The sequence below is a fragment of the Meles meles genome, chromosome 16 (genome assembly GCF_922984935.1).
Source record: "Meles meles chromosome 16, mMelMel3.1 paternal haplotype, whole genome shotgun sequence".
In the NCBI taxonomy this organism is placed as follows: domain Eukaryota; kingdom Metazoa; phylum Chordata; class Mammalia; order Carnivora; family Mustelidae; genus Meles; species Meles meles.
In genome coordinates, this window is record NC_060081.1 from 44045258 (window position 1) to 44069631 (window position 24374).

General features: G+C 40.0%; 1 protein-coding gene across 6 annotated transcripts in view; it reads right to left on the reverse strand.

Annotated features, from left to right (window-relative positions):
* Window positions 1-14581: 14581 nt before the first annotated feature.
* The window catches only part of NDUFAF5 (NADH:ubiquinone oxidoreductase complex assembly factor 5), a 29514-nt gene continuing 19721 nt past the window's right edge, over window positions 14582-24374 (reverse strand). The window contains exons 6-9 of one of the 6 annotated variants that reach the window (XM_045981001.1): window positions 22343-22403; window positions 15781-15864; window positions 15350-15432; window positions 14582-15189 (exon numbers count right to left, since the gene is read on the reverse strand). In XM_045981001.1, the coding sequence (XP_045836957.1) occupies window positions 15097-15189; window positions 15350-15432; window positions 15781-15864; window positions 22343-22403 (321 nt within the window). In that variant the 3' untranslated portion in view covers window positions 14582-15096. Of the gene's footprint in view, window positions 15190-15349; window positions 15433-15780; window positions 15876-16975; window positions 17142-18176; window positions 18274-22342; window positions 22404-24374 lie in introns of those variants that run through there. The other 5 variants (XM_045980999.1, XR_006815311.1, XR_006815310.1 and 2 more) reach the window with 5 other exon arrangements.

Below are 24374 nucleotides of genomic sequence, written 5' to 3' on the forward strand. Positions count from 1 at the left end.
CTGCCCACAGGCTTTTCTGTCCTTGTTCTTTAATAAAATCACCTTTTGACACCAGGGACGTCTTAAGAATTCATTTTTGGTGGTCGGCTCTGGACCTCACTTATATTCTAAAACTTCAACACTGCTGGTTAGTGGAAAGATTTAGGATTCAAACTCAGAGCCAACCTCAAAGCCAGTGAGTGCTCTCTCTTCCATTCTATCCACCCTCCCCATTATGTTATTATCTTATTGTCAAATATAGCTTTCAACGTGACATCTATTATTTTTCCTTCTTCCCATTAAAAATATTAAAGTGAAATAAAGTTAAAATTTATATAAGCTTCTTTAAAAAAATCCTTGTTTTAATCATGTTTCAAAAGCATCACAGAGAAAACCTTGCCAACATACAAAAAACCAAAAGGCTATCATTAATCTTGCCATGTAATTAACTGATAACTCAAAATGGAATGTGAAATCTTGATCGTGACCAATCAATGCCATTGACCAATACTGTGGGTCATTCTCTGAGCTATACTGACTTTCCACACTGTCTGGCTTTCTCTCCCATTCCCCAACCCCCTTCCCCACTCCATGTAAATTTGCTTTCCGAAGATGGCTCCCTTTTCCAGATGAACAGTGTCAGCAGTAGATACCATCAGTGCTCCATCCGGGTCCTCTCATCCCAGTTCTCCGATCACCTGCATCTTCCATGTGCAGTCCCTGCACGTGGCTTCCTACCTCCAGCACCTGCATTCCTCGGTCTGAGGACGGTCCTTGGCTGCAGGAGAATTCTTGGTCACACACAGGGCACTGGGACCAGGCCTCAGCCAAAGAAGAAGAGGAATTTCCCTGTCTCCTTGCCCTCAGCAGGATGATTTGGAGTATTTAGAGCTCTCGGAAGGTGTCCAAGCAGGATTGAACTCTAGTAGTCCCCTGTAGTAACCTACTAACACATTTTTTTTTTTTACAGACTTTTCTCCCTTCCATTTTTCCAGTCCCTCACTTTCTCACTCCCTTTCCAAATAAACTACATGCCCTCAAATGTTTGTCTCAGGGTGTGCTTTGGGGGGAACTCAAACCAAGAAAGAATCTAAGGAAAGATCATATTTAAAATACCAGAAAACAGAGATAATAACCAAGTTGGGAATGAAATCAACATCTATTTCCATACGCACTAGATTGTACACTCTGTGGGAACAGGGACCATATTTAATTTGTTCACTATGTATCTTGAAAATAGTTTATGCTGTTTGGCCCCACTGTATAAAAACTGAGAAGTATGTATTTATGTATGTAATATATTAGAAAATTCTATAAAAGCACACATGAAAATGGAACATGGATCTCTGAGGCACTAGATAGAGGCCCTCTCCCCAAATCCTGCAGACTGTCCTGAAGGAGAAATTAATTTTTGCTGTGCAAGCCACTGGTAATTCAGAGTTTATTTGTAACTGCTGCCTAGTCTAGACTAGCCTAACTAAAATAAATAACAGGTAGATTAAACCACTTTATACAGAAGCATTAAGAATTAGCCTAGAAAAAAACCAAAACAATGAAGAAAAATGTTTAACATCCCAGCATAAAGAAATAATTTTTAAGCACCAAAGCAGTGAAAGTTATCACAAAGGAAAATCTTACAGATATGAGTAGAAATGAAATAAAATTTCGGTACATTAAGAAAGCCACCACATACAAAATAGCAGAAATGTGGAAAAATGTATGGAATGAATATGTCAGTTAAGGTCCTTAAAGTTTAAAATAAATTATGAAATAGAAAAAAGTGGGGAAAAGACATGAAAAGACAAATAATTTAAAACATGATCAACATTGGGGCGCCTGGGTGGCTCAGTGGCTAAAGCCTCTGCCTTCGGTTCAGGTCATGATCCCAGGGTCCTGGGATCGAGCCCCACATCGGGCTCTCTGCTCCGCAGGGAGCCTGCTTCCTCCTCTCTCTCTGCCTGCCTCTCTGCCTAGTTGTGATTTCTCTCTGTCAAATAAATAAAATATTAAAAAAAAACACAAAACATGATCAACATTGATTTGCGCTACATTTGCCCGCAATATGCTTTATACGTTATATTATTCTTCCTCACAGTGATTCTATAAAGGGGGGTACTATTACCATTTCCGTTTTAAAAGGAGATCACAGGCTTAGTGAAGCATTTTGCAAGACTCAAAAAATTGCACAGCTAGTAAGTGTACGTGAACTTGAATCTTATCAAATGCCAGAACGAGCCACTACCCTTTCACAGGAAAATACATGAGCTCATACTTAATAATCAAAGTAGTATTTGAAAACAATATGTCATTTTTCACTTATCAAATTGGCAAAGATCCATTAAAAATTATAACTGAAATAGCGACGGTGTGGTAAGACATCCATTCACTCACTCTTCATCTGTAATTTCTGACCATTCTGTAATAGTTGAAAATCCATGAGGAGCCAGGTACTTTCTAGGTCCTGAGAGTGTAACAATGAACAAAATAGACCAAAATCTTTGCCTTTCTGGAACTGTCCTCTATCCAGCAGGTATATATTGGTACAACTTTACTAGGGGTGCAGCTTGATAATCATTATCAAGAAACTTAAATATGTTCATGATTTTAATCTAGTAATCCCACTCCTAGTAATTTATGCTATTCATCTTATAGTTGTCGATGATGAGAAAAAAAATAGAAAAAGATACAATCCTACGAAACAGAAATCTCTTACTAATATATGATTCACTCACATGATGAAATGTTACATTGTCATTAAAAAGTTGTCATTAAAAAGTTTTTTAAAGAATGACAGGAAAATGCTCACAGTATGATATATGGAAAGGGCAGGATGCCAAATGATATACTATATTTGATTTTTGTTATCTAGGTAGCTAGTAGTATAATACTGGAGAGATAGATACTGAAAATTTAATGGTGATTGATAGGATTTCAGGGTTTTAAGAATTATCTCCCCAAATGTCCATAGTTAACCCATACAACATTTATAATGACAGTCGGGGGTAATTAGGAAAAAAGTTTTCAAAAAGTCCTGGTCATCTTTTAATGGGCAGCTCAAATGGGAAGGAAGCTCCCTGTCTGTGTGGTATTTACTTCTCACTGGATACATTCTTCCTTCCCTCTAGCATTCTCCATCCTCTCCCCAGCTTCCAAGCTGATTAGTCAGTCATGGGTTCTTACTGATGACCACCTCGTGGAGCTCCCATCCTCACATTTCAGTGTAGACTCACCCTCATCACCGTCTGTTCCTCTATTTGGGATGCTTCCACTTCTCTGGACACTTAGCTCTCTGGACCTAAATGTTCTGACTCCCTCATGGCATTCCTCACACTGTATCAAAAAGAACTTATGTTCTTTTTCAAAAAGAAATGATGTACCACTCCTCAATTAAAACTCTTCAATGACTCTACATTGTCTTTAGGATGAGGGTCAAACTCCCTATTATTAGTTTGGGTTCCCCTGAAGAAAACCTTGAGACAAGGACTTGGTATGTGTAAATCATTTACTCTGGGCCATAGAAAGCACTCTGAATGATCTATTCCTATCTTATTTCATTAATTCTAAAATACATATTTTCCCAAAATTTAACGTCTCTAAAATTAGGATATGAATCACAATGAATATCACTTAGAATTTGAAAAAAATCCTGTATTTTTTGTTGTTGTTCTGCCCCAGCTGACTGAGGGCCCTTAAAGACTGCAGCCTCTTCATCATTACACCCTAGTACCTGGCACGATGTCTGGGACCTAGTAGGTGCCCAGTGAGTTGGTGGAATAAACAACACAATTAGCAAAGTCTTCCCTGATACCATCCCCACCCATACAGACGGCATATCCTCTCTCTCCTTGAGTTCCCCACATGCTTTGGCCAGACCTCTTTTCTGGCATTTCTCATAGTCTATCACAAACGACAGGGGAGCACCTGTGTTACCCTGCACCACTGAAATGAAGGCAGGATCCCTGCCCTATTTATTTGAGAATCACCAGGCACTATTTTGTATAGTGCCTTCACACACGTGTCTCAATCAAAGTACTGTTGGTTGCAAAAAAAACAAAAAACAAAAAAGAACAAAAAACCAAATGTCAGCTTCACTGTGGTCTCCAGTCAGCCCAGGGGAGCTCTGTGAGGGCAGCGATTAGGTCCTTCTCATCACTGGGTATCCAGTGCCTTGTATCTAGTAGATGCTCGGTAAGAACTGAATGATGAACCTGCGTACACCCACCTTTCTTCAGTCTCCAACCCAGTCTGACACACTCTCCCTCTCCAACACAAGCTCATCACCAAGCACACAAAGAAAGTCTCATGTGTTTTTATAACCAATATGGCAGCACGAGTCCTTCAAAATCCGCAACCACAAGAGAAGAGATGTTAAAAATGGGGTCTATCTGTGATTCAGTCCCGCTGCAGGAAAAGCTGTTGCTCTAGAGCAAGTTTTTAGCTTTTAACGCCCCCACCCCAGCTCTCCACCCACCCCTGCCCAAGCCAAATTAAACCAGAATCTCTGGGTAGGATCCAGGCAATAGTACTTTTCAGTTCTCAACATTCAGTCTACTATAATCTGCAACATAGAAATTTGCTCTAAATAAATTCCACATAAGGGGTGACTCCAAGTTTTGCAAAGAACTCAATATGGAAAGCCCTTAAATGGAGTGTTGTGCAAGAGACCTCAAGACCATTCACTTGGCACACTTCACGACTCTACGTCCAGCGTAGGGGAGGTGTGGCAACCCGGCCCCAGCTCTGCTGGGATTGCATGAAGGACGTCAGCCTTCCACAGGTTCCTACAGCAGACTCTGGAACACCTGCATTGCAGACCCGACTCTCCACCACCAGCTAGTGACTTCAGGCGAATCCATCCCTGAATATGTAAACTAAGGAACTCAGTTTCCTCAATGGTAAAACGAGATTTCTCTGATGTCTTATACCTCAAAAGTTTTATAATTCTAATCTGGCTTCTAGACAAGAAACAAAATGTCTATAATAGAAAAATGCTTTAAAATCTTTTCATGGGGGCGCCTGGGTGGCTCAGTGGGTTAAAGCCTCTGCCTTCAGCTCAGGTCATGATCCCAGGGTCCTGGGATCGAGCCCCGCGTCGGGCTCTCTGCTCCATGGAGAGCCTGCTTCCTCCTCTCTCTCTACCTGCCTCTCTGCCGACTTGTAATCTCTGTCTGTCAAATAAATAAAATCTTTTCATGTGTGGCAAGAACAGAATTATTTCTTAAGCTATGAGGTTTATTTTAATTCTTAGTTGTTGGGGTTTTTTTTGACACCCAATTAATTTCATCCAGCATTGGTATCTATGTTTTGACACAGAAACATTTTTTTTTTGTATCATGTGCTTGTGTGAAATAAATTATCCTAACTTGCATTTAATTAATCAGAAAATAATGTCTAAGTGCCTCTAAGAAAGAAACATTCAATCTTCACCGAAGAGAGAATTAGAAGAAATCTCACTCACCTGAGATCTATTTGAATTTTGCCATAGAGGCTAAACAGCTGTCTGAGGTTGTATGATTTATTTCTTTTTATTTTTTTAAAGATTTATTTATTTGACACAGAGAGAGAGAGAGATCACAAGTAGGCAGAGAGGCAGGCAGACAGAGAGGGGAAAGCAGGCTCCCTGCCGAGCAGAGAGCCTAATGTGGGGCTCAATCCCAGGACCCTGAGATCATGACCTGAGCCCAAGGCAGAGGCTTTAAGCCACTGAGCCACCCAGGCGCCCCCAATTTATTCCTTTTTAAAAAGAGATAATGACTTTAAAAACAGTGTCTGTTTATTAATCAATCTTCTTGTGTGGGCAAGAGGGAATTTTATGTAGGACAAATGGTAAGCTAGCATCACAACATAAGTCAGTAATTTATTCCTGAAAGCATCCTTAAAATTCATTCTGTCTAGAATAATAATAGCTAACATTTCAAGCTTATTATGTGCCAAACACTATTCTAACCGAATATATTATTAACTCATTTGATCTTCACAGCTACCTTCCCAGGAGAATAGCTTATCATCTTCCCTCTTTTACAGAAGAGGAAACTGGGTCAAGAAACTTGTCCAAGGCCACACAGTCAGGACAACCAGGTCAGAGTCCATGCTCTTAATCACTGCACTGGACTGCCTTGAGAAAGTTCATAAACAATTTTTCAGGTGAGTAGATTCTGACAATTGAATGTAGGTTCTCCCACAAATATTCAATTCAACAAGGCTATACAATGCCTAGGATTATCTAGGCTAATGTTCCCTCAAACAGGTTCAAGGTCTTGCAAAGCACTCCTTGATAAAAGGGTTATTGGGTCATTAAGTCCGTTAGTCTGGAATTCAATGACAGCTGGACATCTTGCCTGGACTTGAGACCTACCATTCCAGCATGATGCCCACCAGCACCACTGCAGACCTTGCTTTGACCTCTCATCATAGCTCTAGTCTTATTCTCTAGGACTGAGCTCTTCCCCGTTTCCCAGTCCCAGCAATTGTGTCCCATACTGTTATCCATATCTGCTTTGTTTGATACCCAGATCCCACCACAATAAGAATCTAGCCTTGAAGTCCAATCAAGTGGCTGATTCTTAGGATTTGCAGCTGAATATGCCCAATGCAACTGCTGGTCTTTCCAGACTTCTGCTGTTTTCTGTGCTCACAGAATCCCATCATCTGCTTGGCAGTGACTCCTCTGGGAGTTTCCTGAGGCACATGAAACTCTGGTTATAGCAATGCCAATAGTTCAAAGAACTGAGTATTTAGCTGAAGAGGAAGAACTCAAGGATGGGAAATAACATATAAAGGGAGAAAGGAGAGTGAACTAACAAAAGTTCAGGATAGTCTGGGACAAGAAAGCAAGATGAACTTGAGCTGGATTTAATTTTTTTTTTAAAGACAAATTTATTTATTTGAGAGAGAGCGTGAGTGGGGTGAGGGGCAGAGGGAAAAGCAGCTCCCTGCTGAACCCGGGACTCTGGATCATGACCCGAGCCAAAGGCACACGCCTAACCAACTGAGCCACCGAGGCATCCCAAGCTGGATTTAAAGGATGGCTGAGTGTAGAGTGGGAGGGATGCAGAAGACGTCGGAGGACAGGCAGTTCTGCAGGAACAGATCACAAGGTACTTCCTATCTATGCCTTTGCTTGGTCTTCCAGAGTGCTGCCACTTGCAGCCAGAGCACTGTCTCTTCCGATCTTACTGACAGAACCTCGTCACCTGGACAAATAATTGGGAACTTCCTGCGAGATTCAGGAACACTTCCTAAATGCTAAATGTTTGGTGACTGTAAAAAAATGGCATGTTCCATGGAAAATGTAGAAGGCAGTCCATGCTGAATATGTAAGGATGTGGAGCCCTCCTTTGTGGCCCATGGACTTAAAGCAACAATGATGCATTTGGACCACTTCTAAGACCAGGAGACCTAAGGTAAACCACAATGTGCCTACCTTATCCTCAAATGAAATCCAAGATAATTTTGAAAGGAAAAGTCCCCAAACATCAGCATGGAGTCTGAAAAACAGCAAAGGGAGGAAAAAGAAAGGCAAACCAAGAAAGAGACTCTTAACTATAGAGCCAATCTGATGGTTACCGGAAGGGAGGTCGGTGGGGGATGGTGAAACAGGTGATGGGGATTAAAGAGTACATTTGTGATGAAAACCGGGTGTTGTATGGAAGTGTTGAATCATTGTATTGTACACCTGAACCTAATATTATACTGTATGTTAACTACCTGGAATTTAAATATTTATGGGGAAAAAACAATAAAATAAATCAATATTGTAAAGGATTTCAAAAAAAAGGGAAGAAAGAAATAAGGATGGAGGGAAGGAAGGGAAGGAAGGACGGATGGGTGGACAGATGGAAAAGGAAGGATTGTGCAGTTGGGAGGGCAATCTTATCAATTTGTCTTGGGACGCAGCTCCTCGTACTGGGCTAAATGCTTATAGCATCCCGCTGAATGGCTCATTGCTGTCTTCCCACCATGACATGATGAAGGGGTGTCCCACAGTCCCTTCAGTGACAGAAGTTCCCTATGGCCAAGGTTTCCAAACAACAGGAAGACGGTAGAAATGTTCCATTTGAAAAAGCCCCTTAGGAACTTGGAAGGCAGGCCTGTGCCCTCCTTTGAGACTGAGTACCAAATCTGTGATTTCATAGATGAAAACCCTGAGGTCAGAGATGGAGTTTGCCCAAATGTTAGGAACCAACAGGGCCAAGACTAAACCCAGACCATGACTCCCAGGCCCTGCACTGACAGAGACACCGATGGCATACAGTCTTGTGTAAGGAGCCTGGAGAATGTCCGGACTAGACTGGCCACCTCGAAAGTGCAGGCATTTTACCTTTACCTTTTAGCAACACCTAGCAAGCCAAGATCAATCCTAGCTTTAGGAAAGCCTTTACCTACTTCCACAGCATCATGCTCATCTGACACCTGGCAATTAAGTGCACAGTGTTGACAGTCTATAACTGGTAACAAGTTGTCAGGAACTCAACAGTTAAAGCAAAAGGGAAGGGAGTGAGGAAGCCACATGTACTTTCTACACTGAATCCTCACGGTCAGAATTTGACTTTATGGTTTCATTTGACTTTACATGATTTGAAATAGCAGACTATGTTCCATACCTAAAGCAACAACTTGGCATACCCTGGGCACCCAAATTTTCTCAGACAGTATTGTCGGTTATCTATTGCTACATTAAGACACGACTCCAAAGAGAGTAGCTTAAATGACAAACATTTATTTTCTCAGTTTTCGGGCTTTGGAAATTTGGGCGAGGCTTAGCTGGGTGGTTCTGGCTCAGGGTCTCTCAGGAGGCTGCACCGAGGTGTGTCAGCCAGGACTGGCATGACGTGAGTTAGACAGAGTGGAGGATCTGCTTCCGACACGGCTCCCTCACATGGCTGCTGGCATTTCCTCACCTCTATATCCTCTCTACCGTGCTGCTTGAATGCCCTCATGCTATGGCCACTGGCTTCCAGGTAAGTGATCCGGGACAGAGCAAGGTGGAAGCAATGCCTTTCATCACCTTCTCTCAGAAGTGGCACACCTTCTCTTCTGTATTTTACTTGCTGGAAGGGAATCACTCAATTCAGCCCATGCTCAAAGGGAGGGAAATTAAGCTCCTCCACTTAGAAAGGAACATATCGCACAATCTGTGGATAGATTTTAAAATCACCACAAGTCCAAAGTATTATTTACTTATTTGTTAACAACTTAACAGTGCCCACTGTACCTTCCATTATTTTCAAATTAATTGTTTTTATACCAGCAAGATAAATCTGTCAAGTGTCCAGGCAGAGAACCACAGTATACCAATTTCTGAAAGGGCAGGCCCACTTATGGTAAGTTTCCAAAAATAAACTTCACATTATTAATGACAACAGTAATAAAACACTACTTCAAACCTCTCCGTGCAACCCAAAGCTCAAAACATTTCTTTTTGGGCAAAAGAATAAAATAGTAACTTACAAAGGAGTAAAATAATAATGACTGGGCCAAATATCCTTCTTTTCCCCAGATATCTATTAATCTTAACTTCTTTCCTACACAGAATCCAATCCTGGTAAAATACTTTTATCTCATCCTTACTTAAGGGCCAAATGTGGAGTATAAAAACCATGTCTTCAGTACAGACCATACTGTAATTGTTCCCACCTAATAGATAAAATGGTACTAAAACAGTCTGAAAAGCAAAACTTGCTTCATACTTTGAGTTACACACTTGTGTCACTTTTTATGGTCATATCACATACTTTTTTTTTTTTTTTAAAGATTTTATTTACTTGACAGAGAGAGAGAGAGATCACAAGTAGGCATAGAGGCAGGCAGAGAGAGAGAAGGAAGCAGGCTCCCTGCTGAGCAGAGAGCCTGATGCGGGCTCACTGAGACCTGGGTCAAAGGCAGAGGCTCAACCCACGGAGCCACCCAGGCGCCTTTCATATCACATATTTGATGTCTAGGAGTGGCTTCGATCTCAACAAATCCTGCAAAATGTTTCTACAAAGCAACAATCTTTGTGTTTTTTTTTAAAGGATTTTATTTATTTATTTGACAGAGAGACACAGGGAGAGAGAGAACACAAGTGGGGGAGTAGGAGAGGGAGAAGCAGGCTTCCCACCAAGCAGGGAGCCCAACGCGGGGCTCAATCCCAGGACCCAGGGATCATGACGTGAGCCGAAGGCAGTAGCTTAGCGACTGAGCCATCTAGGTGCCCCAACAATCTTTTGTGGTTTGGTTTTTTTTTTTTCTTAAAGTTTTTATTTATTTATTTGACAGAAAGAGAGAGATCACAAGTAGGCAGAGATAGGCAGAGGGCAGGGAGGGGGGTGGGGAAACAGGCTCCCTGCTGAGCAGAGAGTCCAATGCGGGGCTGGATCCCAGGACCTTGAGATCATAACCTGAGCCAAAGGCAGAGGCTTAACCTACTGAGCCACCCAGGTGCCCCAATCTTTGTTTTAAAAATATAAATTTTCATATACACGGCCACTTCTGGAATTCTCCATACCAACAATGTGGAATACTGTTAAGAACCAGAGAATAACCCAAAGTCTCCCAGCAGCCAACAGATGTCCCAGTGCCCACAGATGAAAGCCCTGATAGACTGACAACTAAAAGCAGCGAATTGGAAGCCTAGCATAAGAAACCCAAAGGAGATTTGTTAAGGGAACCAATAAAACCCAATGCATTTTACTGCAAAGGAGAGTCCTTTTCCCAGAACCTTGCTCCTCTTTCCTACCTTACACACTAGTCTAGAAACCTTCTAATCTGAATTCTAATAGATCAGAAAGTAGAATGGATTCAATAAAGTTCATTTTTGCTGGGCTGATGAAATTGACAAGTGGCAGCAAATTTTAAAAGTGTTGGGTAAGAGACAAACCACATCATTCCAACACCAGAATAAGCAATACAGTACAACTTGAGTTTATGGTAACTGTTATAAAGAAATGGTTATGTCCTACACACCATTCAAGAATGTGACACATTTTGGATATATTATTGCTTAAACACTTTTCTAGATATGTTTCCTCAGGCAAGGGAAACAAAAGGAAAAATAAACCACTGGGACTATATGAAAATAAGAAGCTTGCACAAGAAGGAAACCATGAACAAAATAAAAAGGAAACTTACTAAAAGGAGAAAACAGTTACAAATGATACAACTGATAAGGAGTTAATATCAGAAACATATATAGAACTTATACAACTTAACACCAAAAACCTCCAAACAATCCAATTAAAACATGGGCAGAGGACCCAAACAGACATTTTTCCAAAGACATACAGATGGCTAAGAGCCATCTGAAAAATATGTTAATATCACTCATCATTAGAGATGAGTTATATATATATATATATATATATATATATTTTATATATATATATAATATATATATATAATATATATATTAGAGATGATTATATATTTAATATAAATCAAATATAAATCAAAACCACAATTAACTGTCACCCGCACCTATCAGAATGGCTAGAGTCAAAGAGGTAAGAAATAACAATTGTTGGCAAGGATGGGGAGTAAAAGGAACCCTCATATGCTATCAGTGGGAATACAAATTGGGCCAGCCACTGTGGAAAACACTGGAAGTTCCTCAAAAAATTAAAAATAAAAATACCATATTATCCAGTAATTCCACTACTGGGCATTTACCCCAAGAAAACAAAAACACTAATTAAAAAAATATATATGCATCCCTATGTTTATTGCAGTGTTATTTTATTATTTGAAAGAGAGATAAAGAGAGAGGGAGAAAGAACAAGTGCACACACAAGCAGGGGGAGGAGCAGAGGGAGAGGGTCAAGTAGAGGGACCAGGATCATGACCTGATATGAAGGCAGACACTTAACTGAGTCACCCGGGTGACCCTATTGCAGTGTTATTTATTATAGCCAAGAAGCAACCCAAGTGTCCATCAATAGAATGGATCAAGAGATGGTATTTATATACATATATACAATGGAATGTTATTCATAAAAGAATGAATTCTTGCCATTTGCAACAACATGGATGGACCTAGAGGGTATTAAGCTAAGTGAAATAAATCAGGTAGAGAAAGACAAATACTATATGATTTCACGTGTAAGTTGAATCTAAAGAAACAAAGAAACAAAAACAGAAACAGACCCATAAATACAGAGAACACATGGTTTCCAGAGGGGAGGGGGATGGAGGAAGGAAAAATGGGTAAAGGGGAGTGGAAGACACAGTCTTCCAGTTATGGAATGAATAAATCTTGGGGATGAAATATACAGCATAAGGAACATAATTAATGGTATTGTGATAGCATTGTATGGTGATAGATGGTAACTATACTTATGGTGAGTACAACATAACATAAACTTGTCAAATCACTCTGTTGTACATGCAAAATTAATGTAATGTGTCAATTATACTTCAATTTTTAAAAATAAATTTTTAAAACTAATGTATTGTTACTTAAAAAGAATGAGATCTTAATCACTTGGAAAACATATCTATTCAGAAAAATGAATTGCCTGAGGTTTTCAAACAATTAAAGCTTGATAGATACTTCAAGCAGATATTAACTAAAAAAATAATTTTACTACTGTCACTCAGGTTAAACAAAAAGTATCCTCAATTAGTTGTGCTAATTTTTCTTTCCTTTGTTTTTTTAAAGCCATGATCTTATTTATTTATTAATTTTTTAAATAGCCCAGGGTAGACTCCTTCCCAGGCTACCCCACCATCCATGTATCCATAATCAGCATGAAATAAACAGGTAATATTCTTGGTAAGAAACTTCAAATTTCACAGAAAGATTTAAAAAAAAAAAAAAGAAAAGTACAAGTCTCCCTCCTGGCTTCTGGCCACCTCCTGCACCTGACATTCAAACCTGACAGATGCACACACACCGAGTTCCTCAGTCCCACTCCTCAGCAATAAGCACTTCACAAGTTTGTATGCATTCCTCAAAAAACAAATAATGCATACAAAACACATGTCCTTTAGGAAATATAGTCACCATAGTATTTATCCATTCCTCAGACATCAGTTTGCAATTTTAAAAATAGGGTTTTTTGTTATTTTTCTCTTCTCCCTTCAAATTCTGAAAATTAAGCTTAAAAACTTGACCAAATTTAACTCCCTGAATATTATTTTCCTGTGTTAAAAACAAAATAAGAGTTAAGAAGAGTATCCCAGTTTCTATATTATACCTCCATCAGAAAGGATGAAACCCAACTTTTGTATCAACATGGATGGGACTGGAGGAGATTATGCTGAGTGAAATAAGTCAAGCAGAGAAAGTCAGTTATTATCTGGTTTCACTTACTTGTGGAGCATAAGGAATAACATGGAGGACATTAGGAGAAGGAAGGAAAAATGGAGGGGGGGATTCAGAGAGGGAGACGAAGCACAAGAGACCGTGGACTCTGAGAAACAAACTGAGGGTTTTGGAGGGGAGGGAGGTGTGAGGTTGGGTGAGCCTGGTGGTGGGTATTGTGGAGGGCACGTATTGCATAGAGCACTGGGTGTGGCGCATAAACAATGAATCTTGGAACACTGATAAAATAAAATAAATTAGCCTGGGACAAGGGTGAAAAGCAGGCATAATATGGTTCAAAAAAAAGAATATCCCAGTTTCTAATATTGATATATTTCCTACCCAAAGACAGCAAGAATAGGAATTTCTTTTTCTACTATAAAAACTTGGTTTTTAACTGTAACTTAAGTTTTTCAAAGGGCACACTTTCCCCCATAATTTAATTCAATTCAAAATGTAACTGAATATCTACTATGTGCAAAGCACTATGCTGTGGACAAGGCAGATACTGCCCCTACCAAGGAAGAGCTTGGTGCCGCTGTGGTCAAGGGAGGGAAGGCAGGGCGAGATAAACACTGTAATAACTTAACTAAGGCTGAAGAGGAGGCTGGGGCCCGTGCCTGGTGAAACGGTGAACTGTAAAGGACAGCAATGGCTCTCCACCGCCTGGTGAATGTGCCTTATTCCATGTGAACTGGCATAGACCTGTCTCTGCTGGGTTTATTTTAACATAAATGACGAATAAGCAAGTGCCACCACCTGGCATTTACCAGTGAGGATGAAGTTTTAACACACCTGCTCAGGGACCCACAGTTAGAAAGCTGTCAGCACTATTCCCTAACTCAACTTGGAGCAATGGAAGTCGCCACTCACTCTTGATTGCTTCCCAGCCTCCTTCCTGCTTCCTCATCACCATCTTCTTCCCTCCATTCTAAGCTGTCTGAGCTGAGCCTGACTGCTTCCACATGATGGTGATCCCCACTAGATGATAATGGGACAGTGGGCCTGTATTAAAATAATAGTGTCAAAGGCCTGAAATGACAAAGGAAAGTCAAACAACAAAGAGCATTTTTCATCACTGTGCGGATACTTTCACACAGGATTTTTCTTCTGTAATTCTTTAAAATGGTCCCTTCTTACCTAAGGTAGCATGCGGTATAAAACCCTCGGGTCTTACCCAGATCATGAAGGTAAAAAAGAAATGATTGAATTCAGATGCTTTAAAAAAAAAAAAAAAATGGTGAGGAAAGATTCAATAAAGGTCCACACTTTCCTGAAGTATAAAACTATGTAATAGCTCTGGAGAGACATATAATCCTATACTGTCTTCACAACAAAGACGACAGTGTGACAAATAATTTAGCTTGAGTAACTTAGTCATTTATTAAAAACTGTTGTTATTCCAAATGATCCGTAACTCGAGATAATCAATCAGCCTGTCTTCCTCTCATCTCCATAGCTATTGCCCTCTCATGGCAATAACAAAAGATCAGGAGAAAAAGGTACAAAATGTCAGTGTGAGCAATGTCTTTCCATAAAGTCAGCATTTATAAATGTGAACATATTTGTAGATTTTTTCATTGAAATATCTTCCTGCTTTTGGCTGTATCTGTAAATAAGACATTCGAATCACCAGATAACAGTATCCATATGAAAACAGAAACCACATTAAAACTGAAAGGGTTACCAATGTAGATTAGGATTAGGTTATTCTAATTACTACAAGTCTGATAGTACATTGCTGATAGATCGCTTCTTGCTTCAAAATATAATACGTTTAAATGTGAAAGTTATCCAACTTTGATGAAAATTCTGGACATTAACATTGAATAAAATATTTATTGTGACTTTTTCCCTTGTGACATAAGATCGTTTATCTTTCCCAGTTCTCCAAATGACACAGTTGCCGAACCTCTTTCAGCTGGTCTTGCCTGAAAAATAATGAAAGATTAAAGATATTAGAAATAGATACACAGCTCTACATGAAATCCCTTAATGCCATCATATTTTTTTAAAACCCACCCTATGTAAATAAAAAGTAAATGAAAACATGAACCCACTAAGAGAAATGATTTGTCTTAATAATATTACCTGTGAATCATGGTATTTCCATCCTATCATGTAATAGATCTGATATGTGGCAGGTACTGAACCATCCTCATTTTTGTACATTTCTATAAAGACAAATAATGGTTACAATCTGAAAAAAATGGAAGTAGGAAGAAAAAAATGTGCTCAGTAAAAGTCATGTCTCCGAAGAGAAATGGTATTGGGATATTTGGAGGACTTTGAGAATGCCTTATATGAAAAATCCTTAATGCCGAGAAGCTGACAGAAATACAGCTAAGGGCTGTTTGAAAAAAGGATATGGAACTACAGGATCTGTGTTCTGAAAGGAAGGACAAAAAAAATCTGATGCCTCAACAGGAAAGGAAAAAGTACTGGCAACCTTAAGGGATAAACCCGGCAGGGCACACGTTCCTCAGTGAGGCGCGGGTGGTAAAGACGGCCCGCTCGCTTACCTCTGTACACCGCCGCCGCTGCCAGCATCGTGTCTCGGTGCAGCAGGCCTTTTCTATTCCAAGCACAGTTACTCTCACCCATACCTAAAAATACACTACAGGCAGTTTTAGATAATACCGCCAACAGCTGAGCTGCTCAATGCACAATTTTAACCCCACATCCAACAGCGTACCCATCCCCATTCCCTAATAGGTTGTAGCTAGGCTCCTTAGTGACTCTAAGGCAAAAACTACTTGAAGTTTCTGGATATTAAGACCAGAGAAGAAGTCAAACTTCAGGAGGCAAGTCCCATAAGCATAACTTACTTGCTAACTGTGGTCAGGTGGGCAAAAGCAAGGCAACTGAACTCCAGGTGAGTCACAAGGAGTTGCAAGTACCTTTCGAAGGATGCGACCTTTCATGCCCCTTTTAGATGCTCTTCAGAGGACAGAGCACAGCTCTGTCTGTGACTCACTCCCTCTAAGCCATAAATATCTGATTGTGAAACTTGGGAGAGGGCTCTGAAATTCATTAGACAGTATCAAAACTATAATGTGTTTTCAGATTTTACAATATTTTCTTACTCCCAGATTAGGAAGAAATTATGTGCATTCTTTACAGGGGCACTTTTCCTAATGTTTTAAAATTTAGACTTCTGGACACCTGGGTGGCTCAGTTGATTAAGTATCTGACTTGTAATTTCAGCTCAGGTCTTGATCTCAGGATTGTGAGTTCAAGCCCCACATTTAAGCCAAGTCCAGTTTGGAACCTATATACATACATATATACATACAAAGAATTTTAGACTTTTTAAAAAAAAAAGATTATTTATGTGTCAGAGAGAGAGAGAGAGAGAGAGCACACACAAATAGGGAACAGCAGGCAGAGGGAAAAGCAGACTCCCCACTGAGTAAGGAAACCGGTGTGGGATTCGATCCCAAGACCCTGGGATCAAGACATGAGCTGAAGGCAAATGCTTAATCCACTGAGCCACAGAGGCATTCCGAGACTTCTTTTCTTCAAGCTGATAGCTAAAAGCTAGGATTGATATTTTTCTACAATGAGTGCTGTGTATTTGATTTTTTTATGCACATACTTAAAATTCCACTGAAAGGCCACATTTTAAACTAGTCCAAGAAATGAAAAACAATTTCCAAAGTAAAAATCCTTTACATTTATTCTCTATATATCATACCATCAAAAATCAGTTCTTACTTTTGTTTTTCTCCTTTCACAAAAAGGCCCCAACAAACTTCCCAATATCAGTTGTTCTTTAGAAGTTTTCAATGGCTTTATTAAGTGAACGTTTTTTTTCTCCAATCCCAAAAGGTTCCTATTATTCCTTAAGATACTGATTCTCTGATACTAAATGTCCAGCATCCTGTGTGTACAGAAGCCCCAATTCATGAAACAACAGACATACGAACGAGACTGTCATGAAGAAAAAGGCAGATCGTATTCTTACTGTCACAACGACGCAGCTATGACCTTAGACCAACTGCTGTGGGTCTTCTAGGTGGCCAGACCAGATGATCTCTGAAGGCTCTATGGCTAACATTAGAGACCCATTACATAACCTGATTTAAAAACATTCTCCTATACTGTGAGTACCAACCATATCAAGTGACCAGAGGTAAACTGAAAGCTGGATCGAAAGACTCTAAGTTAAAAAAAAAGAAAGAAAGAAAGACTCTAAGTTGATGACGGCTGTGGTGCTTTCACTCCCGCTCACCCTCCCAGTGTCATGACTTACTACACATTAGATGTAGGCAATACCAGTGGAAAATAGGTTTAATTTATTTAATGTAAATACTTAATACACGAGGATGAGGGGAATGCTTAATACACTAGAAATTCTAAAATGCCTTTTAAATAACTGGTATTAGATATACTAATTAAGATGATCAGGGATAATTTTCTCTCTGATAAAGAAATTCAAGAACACTACTGCATAACACAGTCAGAAACTCTGCTACTAGAGAAGCACACCCTTGCCTCACAAGAGAAGCAAACCACCATACCAACCTTCCTTTCTCCACATGGTAGCAATGTAGTGTGGTGCAGAAAGTCTAGACTTTGGGATCATAATCCCAGTTCTGATTCTTAAGTAATCTCGGGCAACGTCACTTAACTCTAATTATAAACTCAGTTTTATCATCTTCAAAATGGAATGACAGCACTTCATAATGCATCATGGTAGACCTTTACTGAAGACAACCTGGGAAACACATTTAGGAATTTCTGACCAGCTCTGGGCTTTGGGATAACAGAAAAACCCTGGAAGCAAGTGACTGTTACAGACTCTCACAGTGTTTTTAAGGTTAAGTTCAACTGCTAGTATAAAAATCTAATCTATTCTGCTTTAGGAGGAACAATACTGAGTATTGTCTTTAAAAAACAAATAAATTGAACTTACCTTAAAACTACTGTGAAAGTCTCCAAAACTTTTCATACATTCATCAGCTGATACACAATTGTTTTGTAAAATTATGTCAACATTCTGGACTTTTTTTCTGTGAATTAATAACAATGGCAGCTCAAATGAGAAACACTACAACATCAAGAAAAAGTATAACAATATAAAATACGAAAAACTAATCTGAAGGTAACACCATCTTCCGGTAGGCAAAGCAGCATACCGGGAAATAGTCACCCAAGCTCCTCCCCTCCTCCATTCTTCCCTGGACTACTCTTCTTCCCATCTCAGCTGCCTCTGACCTTCTAAAGGCAGAGTGGTTGAGATTTCAGAATCTGAGTTAGGCTGCTACACTGGACTTAAATCCTGTCTCTATCACTTATATCACCTTGCGCAAGTTACTTAATTTCTCTCTGTGCCTCAGTTTACTCATGTGTAACATGAGAAATGAACTATATTAGTTCTAGTCTTACCTTTCTCAGAGAGTATGCCTTATAAACAATGCTGGTGGATGAGTTTTTTAACACAGTGATCTTACAGTCACTCTTCTGCCTGAAATTTTCCTCCACTGTACCAGGCTCACCTGATAAAATTTGGAAGCCTCTGGTGGACTATGCTGCATCACTTCCCATCATCTCTCCATTCTACATATTCAAGCAATAGAGAATTACTGCAGAGTTTCTTAATTAGGAAAGTGAAGGAAGTTGTGTATCCTCTTGCATCTCCATGATTTTACACAGACCATTCCCTTGGCTTGGGAGGCAATGTCCCAAACCTGTACCCACTGACTCACTCTCCTGGCAAACTCATTTTAGCTTAGGTCCTGTCTCTTCTACAAAAGCATCCCTGATACCTTAAGCAAATTTAGGGATTCTGTTTTTCCCTATACTTTAAACCACAATTATCTCATTTTACAGTTAAATGGCTATGTCTCTCTCTTCATTTCGGTGTCTCTACTAGAGCACATGCTGCCTGAGATTAGGAACTATGTAATTTCATCACTGGCTCAATAGTTGGCACATGGTAGGTAGATGTTCAATAAATGGTAGAGAAATGAATATAAAATCAACCATCTACTGTTTATATCTACTTTGTTAAATACCACTTCTACAAGTTATCTTTACATAATTCTTCTTAATTCTCCTAAGGATAAGAGACTCAAAGACTAAAATATATGATTTCTGTAAAAGTCTTAACAGTAAAAATAAGAGAAGCACTGGCAAAGCCTCTTAAGGTAAATAGCAGGCAATGGGTCCTCAAAATAAATGACCATTTAAAACCTGTGGGGGAAGCAGCGGTTCTCAACTGGAAAGTGGCATGAGGCAACCTTTCTGAGGGGCTGGAAATGTTCTAGTTCTTGTGTGGATAGTGATTAAAAATACAAGCAACTATACAGGTAAGATTAGAGCATTATACTATGCTAACTTCAACAACAAAAAAAATGCACACAGATCAAGTAGGCAGTATTGGACTTAGGATCCAGATCCAGTGTGACCATGAACAAGATACTTAACTTCTCAATGTCTCTATTTGCTCGTTTGTAAAATTAGGATATCAGAAAACGTCACAGAACTGCACCCAGTACAGAGTAAGTTCTGTATTTTTAAATCAGTGGGTAGTGACCTTTTCCAGCTGATGCATCTAATTTCTAGTCTCTTTCTTGCTTCTCTCTTGAAATCAATCATGAGCATAGCATTTATTATATAGCAGAATTTAAAAAATGCTGCATTTGGGAAATATTTTTATCATTAGAGTCTGGATGATACATCATCGGCCCACCACCACTGGCCTTTGGATGAAGGGACTCGGTGATTATGTCATGGGAAGCTAAGTGTTTGGGGCAGTGCCTGGGAAGGGATGTGTGATTGATCATTGATCCAATCCTCGAAGCACACATGCTATTAATTTAATCCCTGTATTAAATTATAATAAACAAAGAGTGACTATAGTAGTAAGTTTTTAGCTACGTATCTTTCTCCTTGTAAAGCCAACAGAAGTACTATACTCAGAGAAGGCTGGACGATGGGTAAAATGGCCTGTTACAAAGGGGTAGCCAAAAGAAGTAGAGTCAGATAAAAGAGTCCCAGAGCAGGAGTCAAGAAGGCAAGAGTTTGGCACCTAATTCTGCTACTAACCGGCAAGTGTTCCCTTTGGGCCTCATATTCATTCCTCACTTGTAATACAGGCATTAAGAAGTTACCAGAGGACTACTGAGAGAAGCAACTCAATAGCATTTAAGAAAAACTATGTATCTGTAAACAACTGCAAGGTATTTAGTCTTATAAATCTCTTGCTTAAACCATCTTATCATTTTTCAGGATCCAGATTAAGGTTGCCCTAGGTAAGCACAGTTCTGGTTTCAGCGAACACACCTTTAATCGCTTCAGCTTCCCTCATTTATCAAAACTGCCTATGCCATTTGTTTAATACAAAGTCAAAGCACATAGTTTCTTAGGCAAGTCGAAGCTCTTCTTGGAGAAAATCACTTCTCCAGCAGCACCCTCCATGGCAGATGTGTATGTCTGAGTGCCTTACCTCTTTCAGAATTAGGAGGTAAGGATTTGTATCCCTGTTGTTTTCCGAGCCTCTTCCAGGCCATTTTTTTTCTCTAACTTGTTAAAAACCCTTGCCCTGCTGAGATTCACACTATTTGGTCGTCACCTTCTCTCACTCCTGCATGCTGTGACACAGACATCAGGCTCCCAGTCCCTCTTCTCATTACTGGAGGGTTGGCACCTGGTTCAGGTCCCATCTGTACCCCAAGTCCTGCCACCACCTTAGGTGACTTCAGTTTTAACAATCACCAGTATCACGGTTTCCAGGATTTTTTAGTCTCCCCACCACCAATGGTTCTCCATTACTCTGCCTCTGCCATCATTCAGTAACACGTCCAGACACGTCCTTCTTCTACATAGTCACTGTCTATTAGGTTCCTAACGGCTCAGAATCTGGCCGTGTTCTCTTCTCACTTCATGCTCTCGTTCCAGGCAATTGCTTCAAATACCACCAATTCACAAATGACTCATGATATTTTAACCAGGCAATCACCTCCTCTAAAACGGCACACCCACACACATAGCCACCTACTTAACATCTCCTCTTAAGACATTTCACAAGCACTTCAAACCCAAAATACCCATATGTGAACTCAAGAGGTGTCCCTGCCTGTACTTGGTCTTCTTCTACTATTTTCTCTGTCAGTGAAGGGGCACCATCTGTCTGGTTATGTGAGCCAGAAACTTAGCAGTTATGTTTGAAATAGCTCTCTCCATGCACCCACAAGTAACCCATCAGCAAGGACAGCCAAATTTACATCCTAATTATCTCTAGAATCCATTCACTTCTCTCAAATCTCCATGGCCACCACCTTAGTCTAAGCTGCCATCATTTCTCAATAAGCTTTACAGCAATGTGTCCCCTACTAGTTGATCTGCCAATCCATTTTATCCAAAATGCAAATCTGGATTCATGACTTCCCCTCTCATTTCATTAAATGCCTCAAAGGGGTTTTAAGATAAAGACAATCTCAACAGGGACAAAAGGTCCCCATTTACTCACTAATTTCATTATTTAATGCTATTTTTATTCCCTGTACTCCAGTCAAAATGCCCTGCTTTTAGTACCTGCCATGCTCTTTCTCACCACAGAGCCTTTGCACCTGCTATTCTCCCTGCCTGCAACTTACTTCCCTCCGCTCTTCACCTAGTTAACTCATCATCATTTTTTAGAGCACAATCACCACTTCCTCAGACATGACTTCACTGATTCTCTCCCACTAGGGTTTATCCCTTTTATAAACCCCAAACCTATACTAACCCAACTACCCCGCTTTCTTGGGCCTGGACCTGAGCTGCCAACTGTTGTTGGAGAAAGTCACTGATGTGCTCTACCAGCCTCAGAGGCACCCTTCAAGAAAGTCCTGCCCTCTTTTTAGAAGCAGTCACAGCACTATGCACTTCTACTTAGTAGCACTTATTACAATTCTAATTTAGCATTTATCTTTACGGCAGCTGTGTGATGTCTGCCTCATCCATTTATTTTATAAGCTCCATGAAGACAGTCTGCGTTCTCCTCACCAATGTATCCATAGTGCTTAGCCCCTGCCATTGAGTCTGCTCTCAAAATGACTCTCAAATAGAGATGAAACATTCTATAAAGGGTGTTACCTTGTAAATCTTCCATCAATTCAAACATCCCAGGATAGTTAACTTGAATTTCATCAGTATCCTATTTAAAAAGAAGAAAGAATATTCATTTGACATTCATCATAAAAGACCCAGATTTGAAAACAGGCCACAGAGATTACCCAGACCAATTTCTCACAGTAAACAGGAATGTTCTTTATAATAATCTTCACAGGGGCACCTGGGTGGCTCAGTGGGTTAAGCCTCTGCCTTTGGCTCAGGTCATGATCTCAGGGTCCTGGGATCGAGCCCAACAGTGGGCTCCCAGCTCCGTGGGGAGTTTGCTTCCCCCTCTCTGTCTGACTGTCTCTCTGCCTACTTGTGACCTCTCTCTGTCAAATTAAAAAAAAAAAAAATCTATAATAATCTTCACAGATGTCATCTGGTTTATGCTTGATATATGAAAATGTCAAATTGCAGAATACTCATTATTCTAAGAGAAATATTCCTAAAACTCCATCAACCCAGTTCTAGTTCTCTTCCTGGAAACAACACAGAACAAATCTATTTTGTAACTGCAAACCATCACCCTCTTCTTCAAGTCTTTGAAATTTTCCAGGACACTGTAGTTTTAGAAGGAGGAATTAATCTTCTGGACAAAATTTGTAGATTTATAAATCCTAACACATCTTTACTGTGTTACTAAGTACATTGTCAGTATCAGTCTCTTAAAATATGGCACCCAGGGGCACCTGGGTCATTCAGTCATTAAACGTCCAGATCTTGGTTTTGGCTAAGGTTGTGAACTCAGGGCCATGAGCCTGAGCTCCACATTGGGCTCTGTGTTCAATTCAGAGTCTGCTTGGGGTTCTCTCTCTTTCCCCACCTTCCCTGTCTCTAAAAATCTTAAAAAAAAAAAAATGTGGCACCCCAAATCAAGCCAAATAGGTTCATCTCCCAAGATGTTTCCAATCTGCTTCTAGTAATGCAGCCATACTGCACTGCTCTCTTGGGAGATAGGCACACCACTGGAACATTTCTCAAATGGACTTCTGGGCAATTATGTTCCATTTTTTCTCAAGCCCGATACAAGAATTTACTGTTGGTACGGTGGCAGAGACTGATGCTCCCCAAACATCCTGGTGCTCCTTGATACTTCCCAGACCCCAGAAGGCATTTCTTCTGGCCTACCACTGCAAAAGGAAAGGAAAGAGCAAGGTAATAAAGAATTAGTGAGGCTTTTCCAGGCATCCCTTTTGCTGTGGCAACCTAAGAAGATGCCAAGGCCCAGTGGCACAACTACAGGATGGAGAAAAGCTGCCCAACCAGCACAGGGCTATGATGTGGTAAAATTGTGTTAAGCACAAAGATATAGAAGTTTGTTTATATTGGAAATTAGCTCCCAAATACAGGACACATACTTTTTATTTTTTTTCCAAGTTTGGTATCAAAATGCTGCATGTATCTCAAACTTTATCTTATTTGCACTAACCACTTTTGAAGTATCTAGATCTTAGCATGTTTTGTAACTTTATCTAATGTGTTCATTATTCCTCCTTATTTTGGACTTTAATGTTGAACAGAATCAAGATAAAACCCAAAGAACACTTACCAAAAACATCCATTCTAGGAGTGCCTGGGTGGCTCAGTCAGTTAAGTGTCTGCCTTCGGCTCAGGTCATGATCCCAGGGTCCCAGGATTGAGTCCTGCATCAGGCTCCCTGATTCTTATATTGTTGATGGGGCATATAAATTGATGCTACATTTGGAAAGTCATCTGACCCTATCTGTCAAAATTTCAATGTACAGCTTCTTTGACCCAGCAATTCCATTGCTAGAAATTGACGTGACAGATAAGCCAAAATTGTGTGAAAGGAAATTCACTGCATTGAATTAGAATTGAAGTAGCAACAAAACAACAAGAAACCAAAAAACTAGCTGTAAATAATCTAAATGCCCATTAATGGAGAAATAGATACGTGTAGGAGAAGATCTCCAAGATATGCCATTTAACTAGGGCACCTGGGTGGCTCAGTCAGTGAAGCGACTGTCTTCGGCTCATGTCATGATCCCAG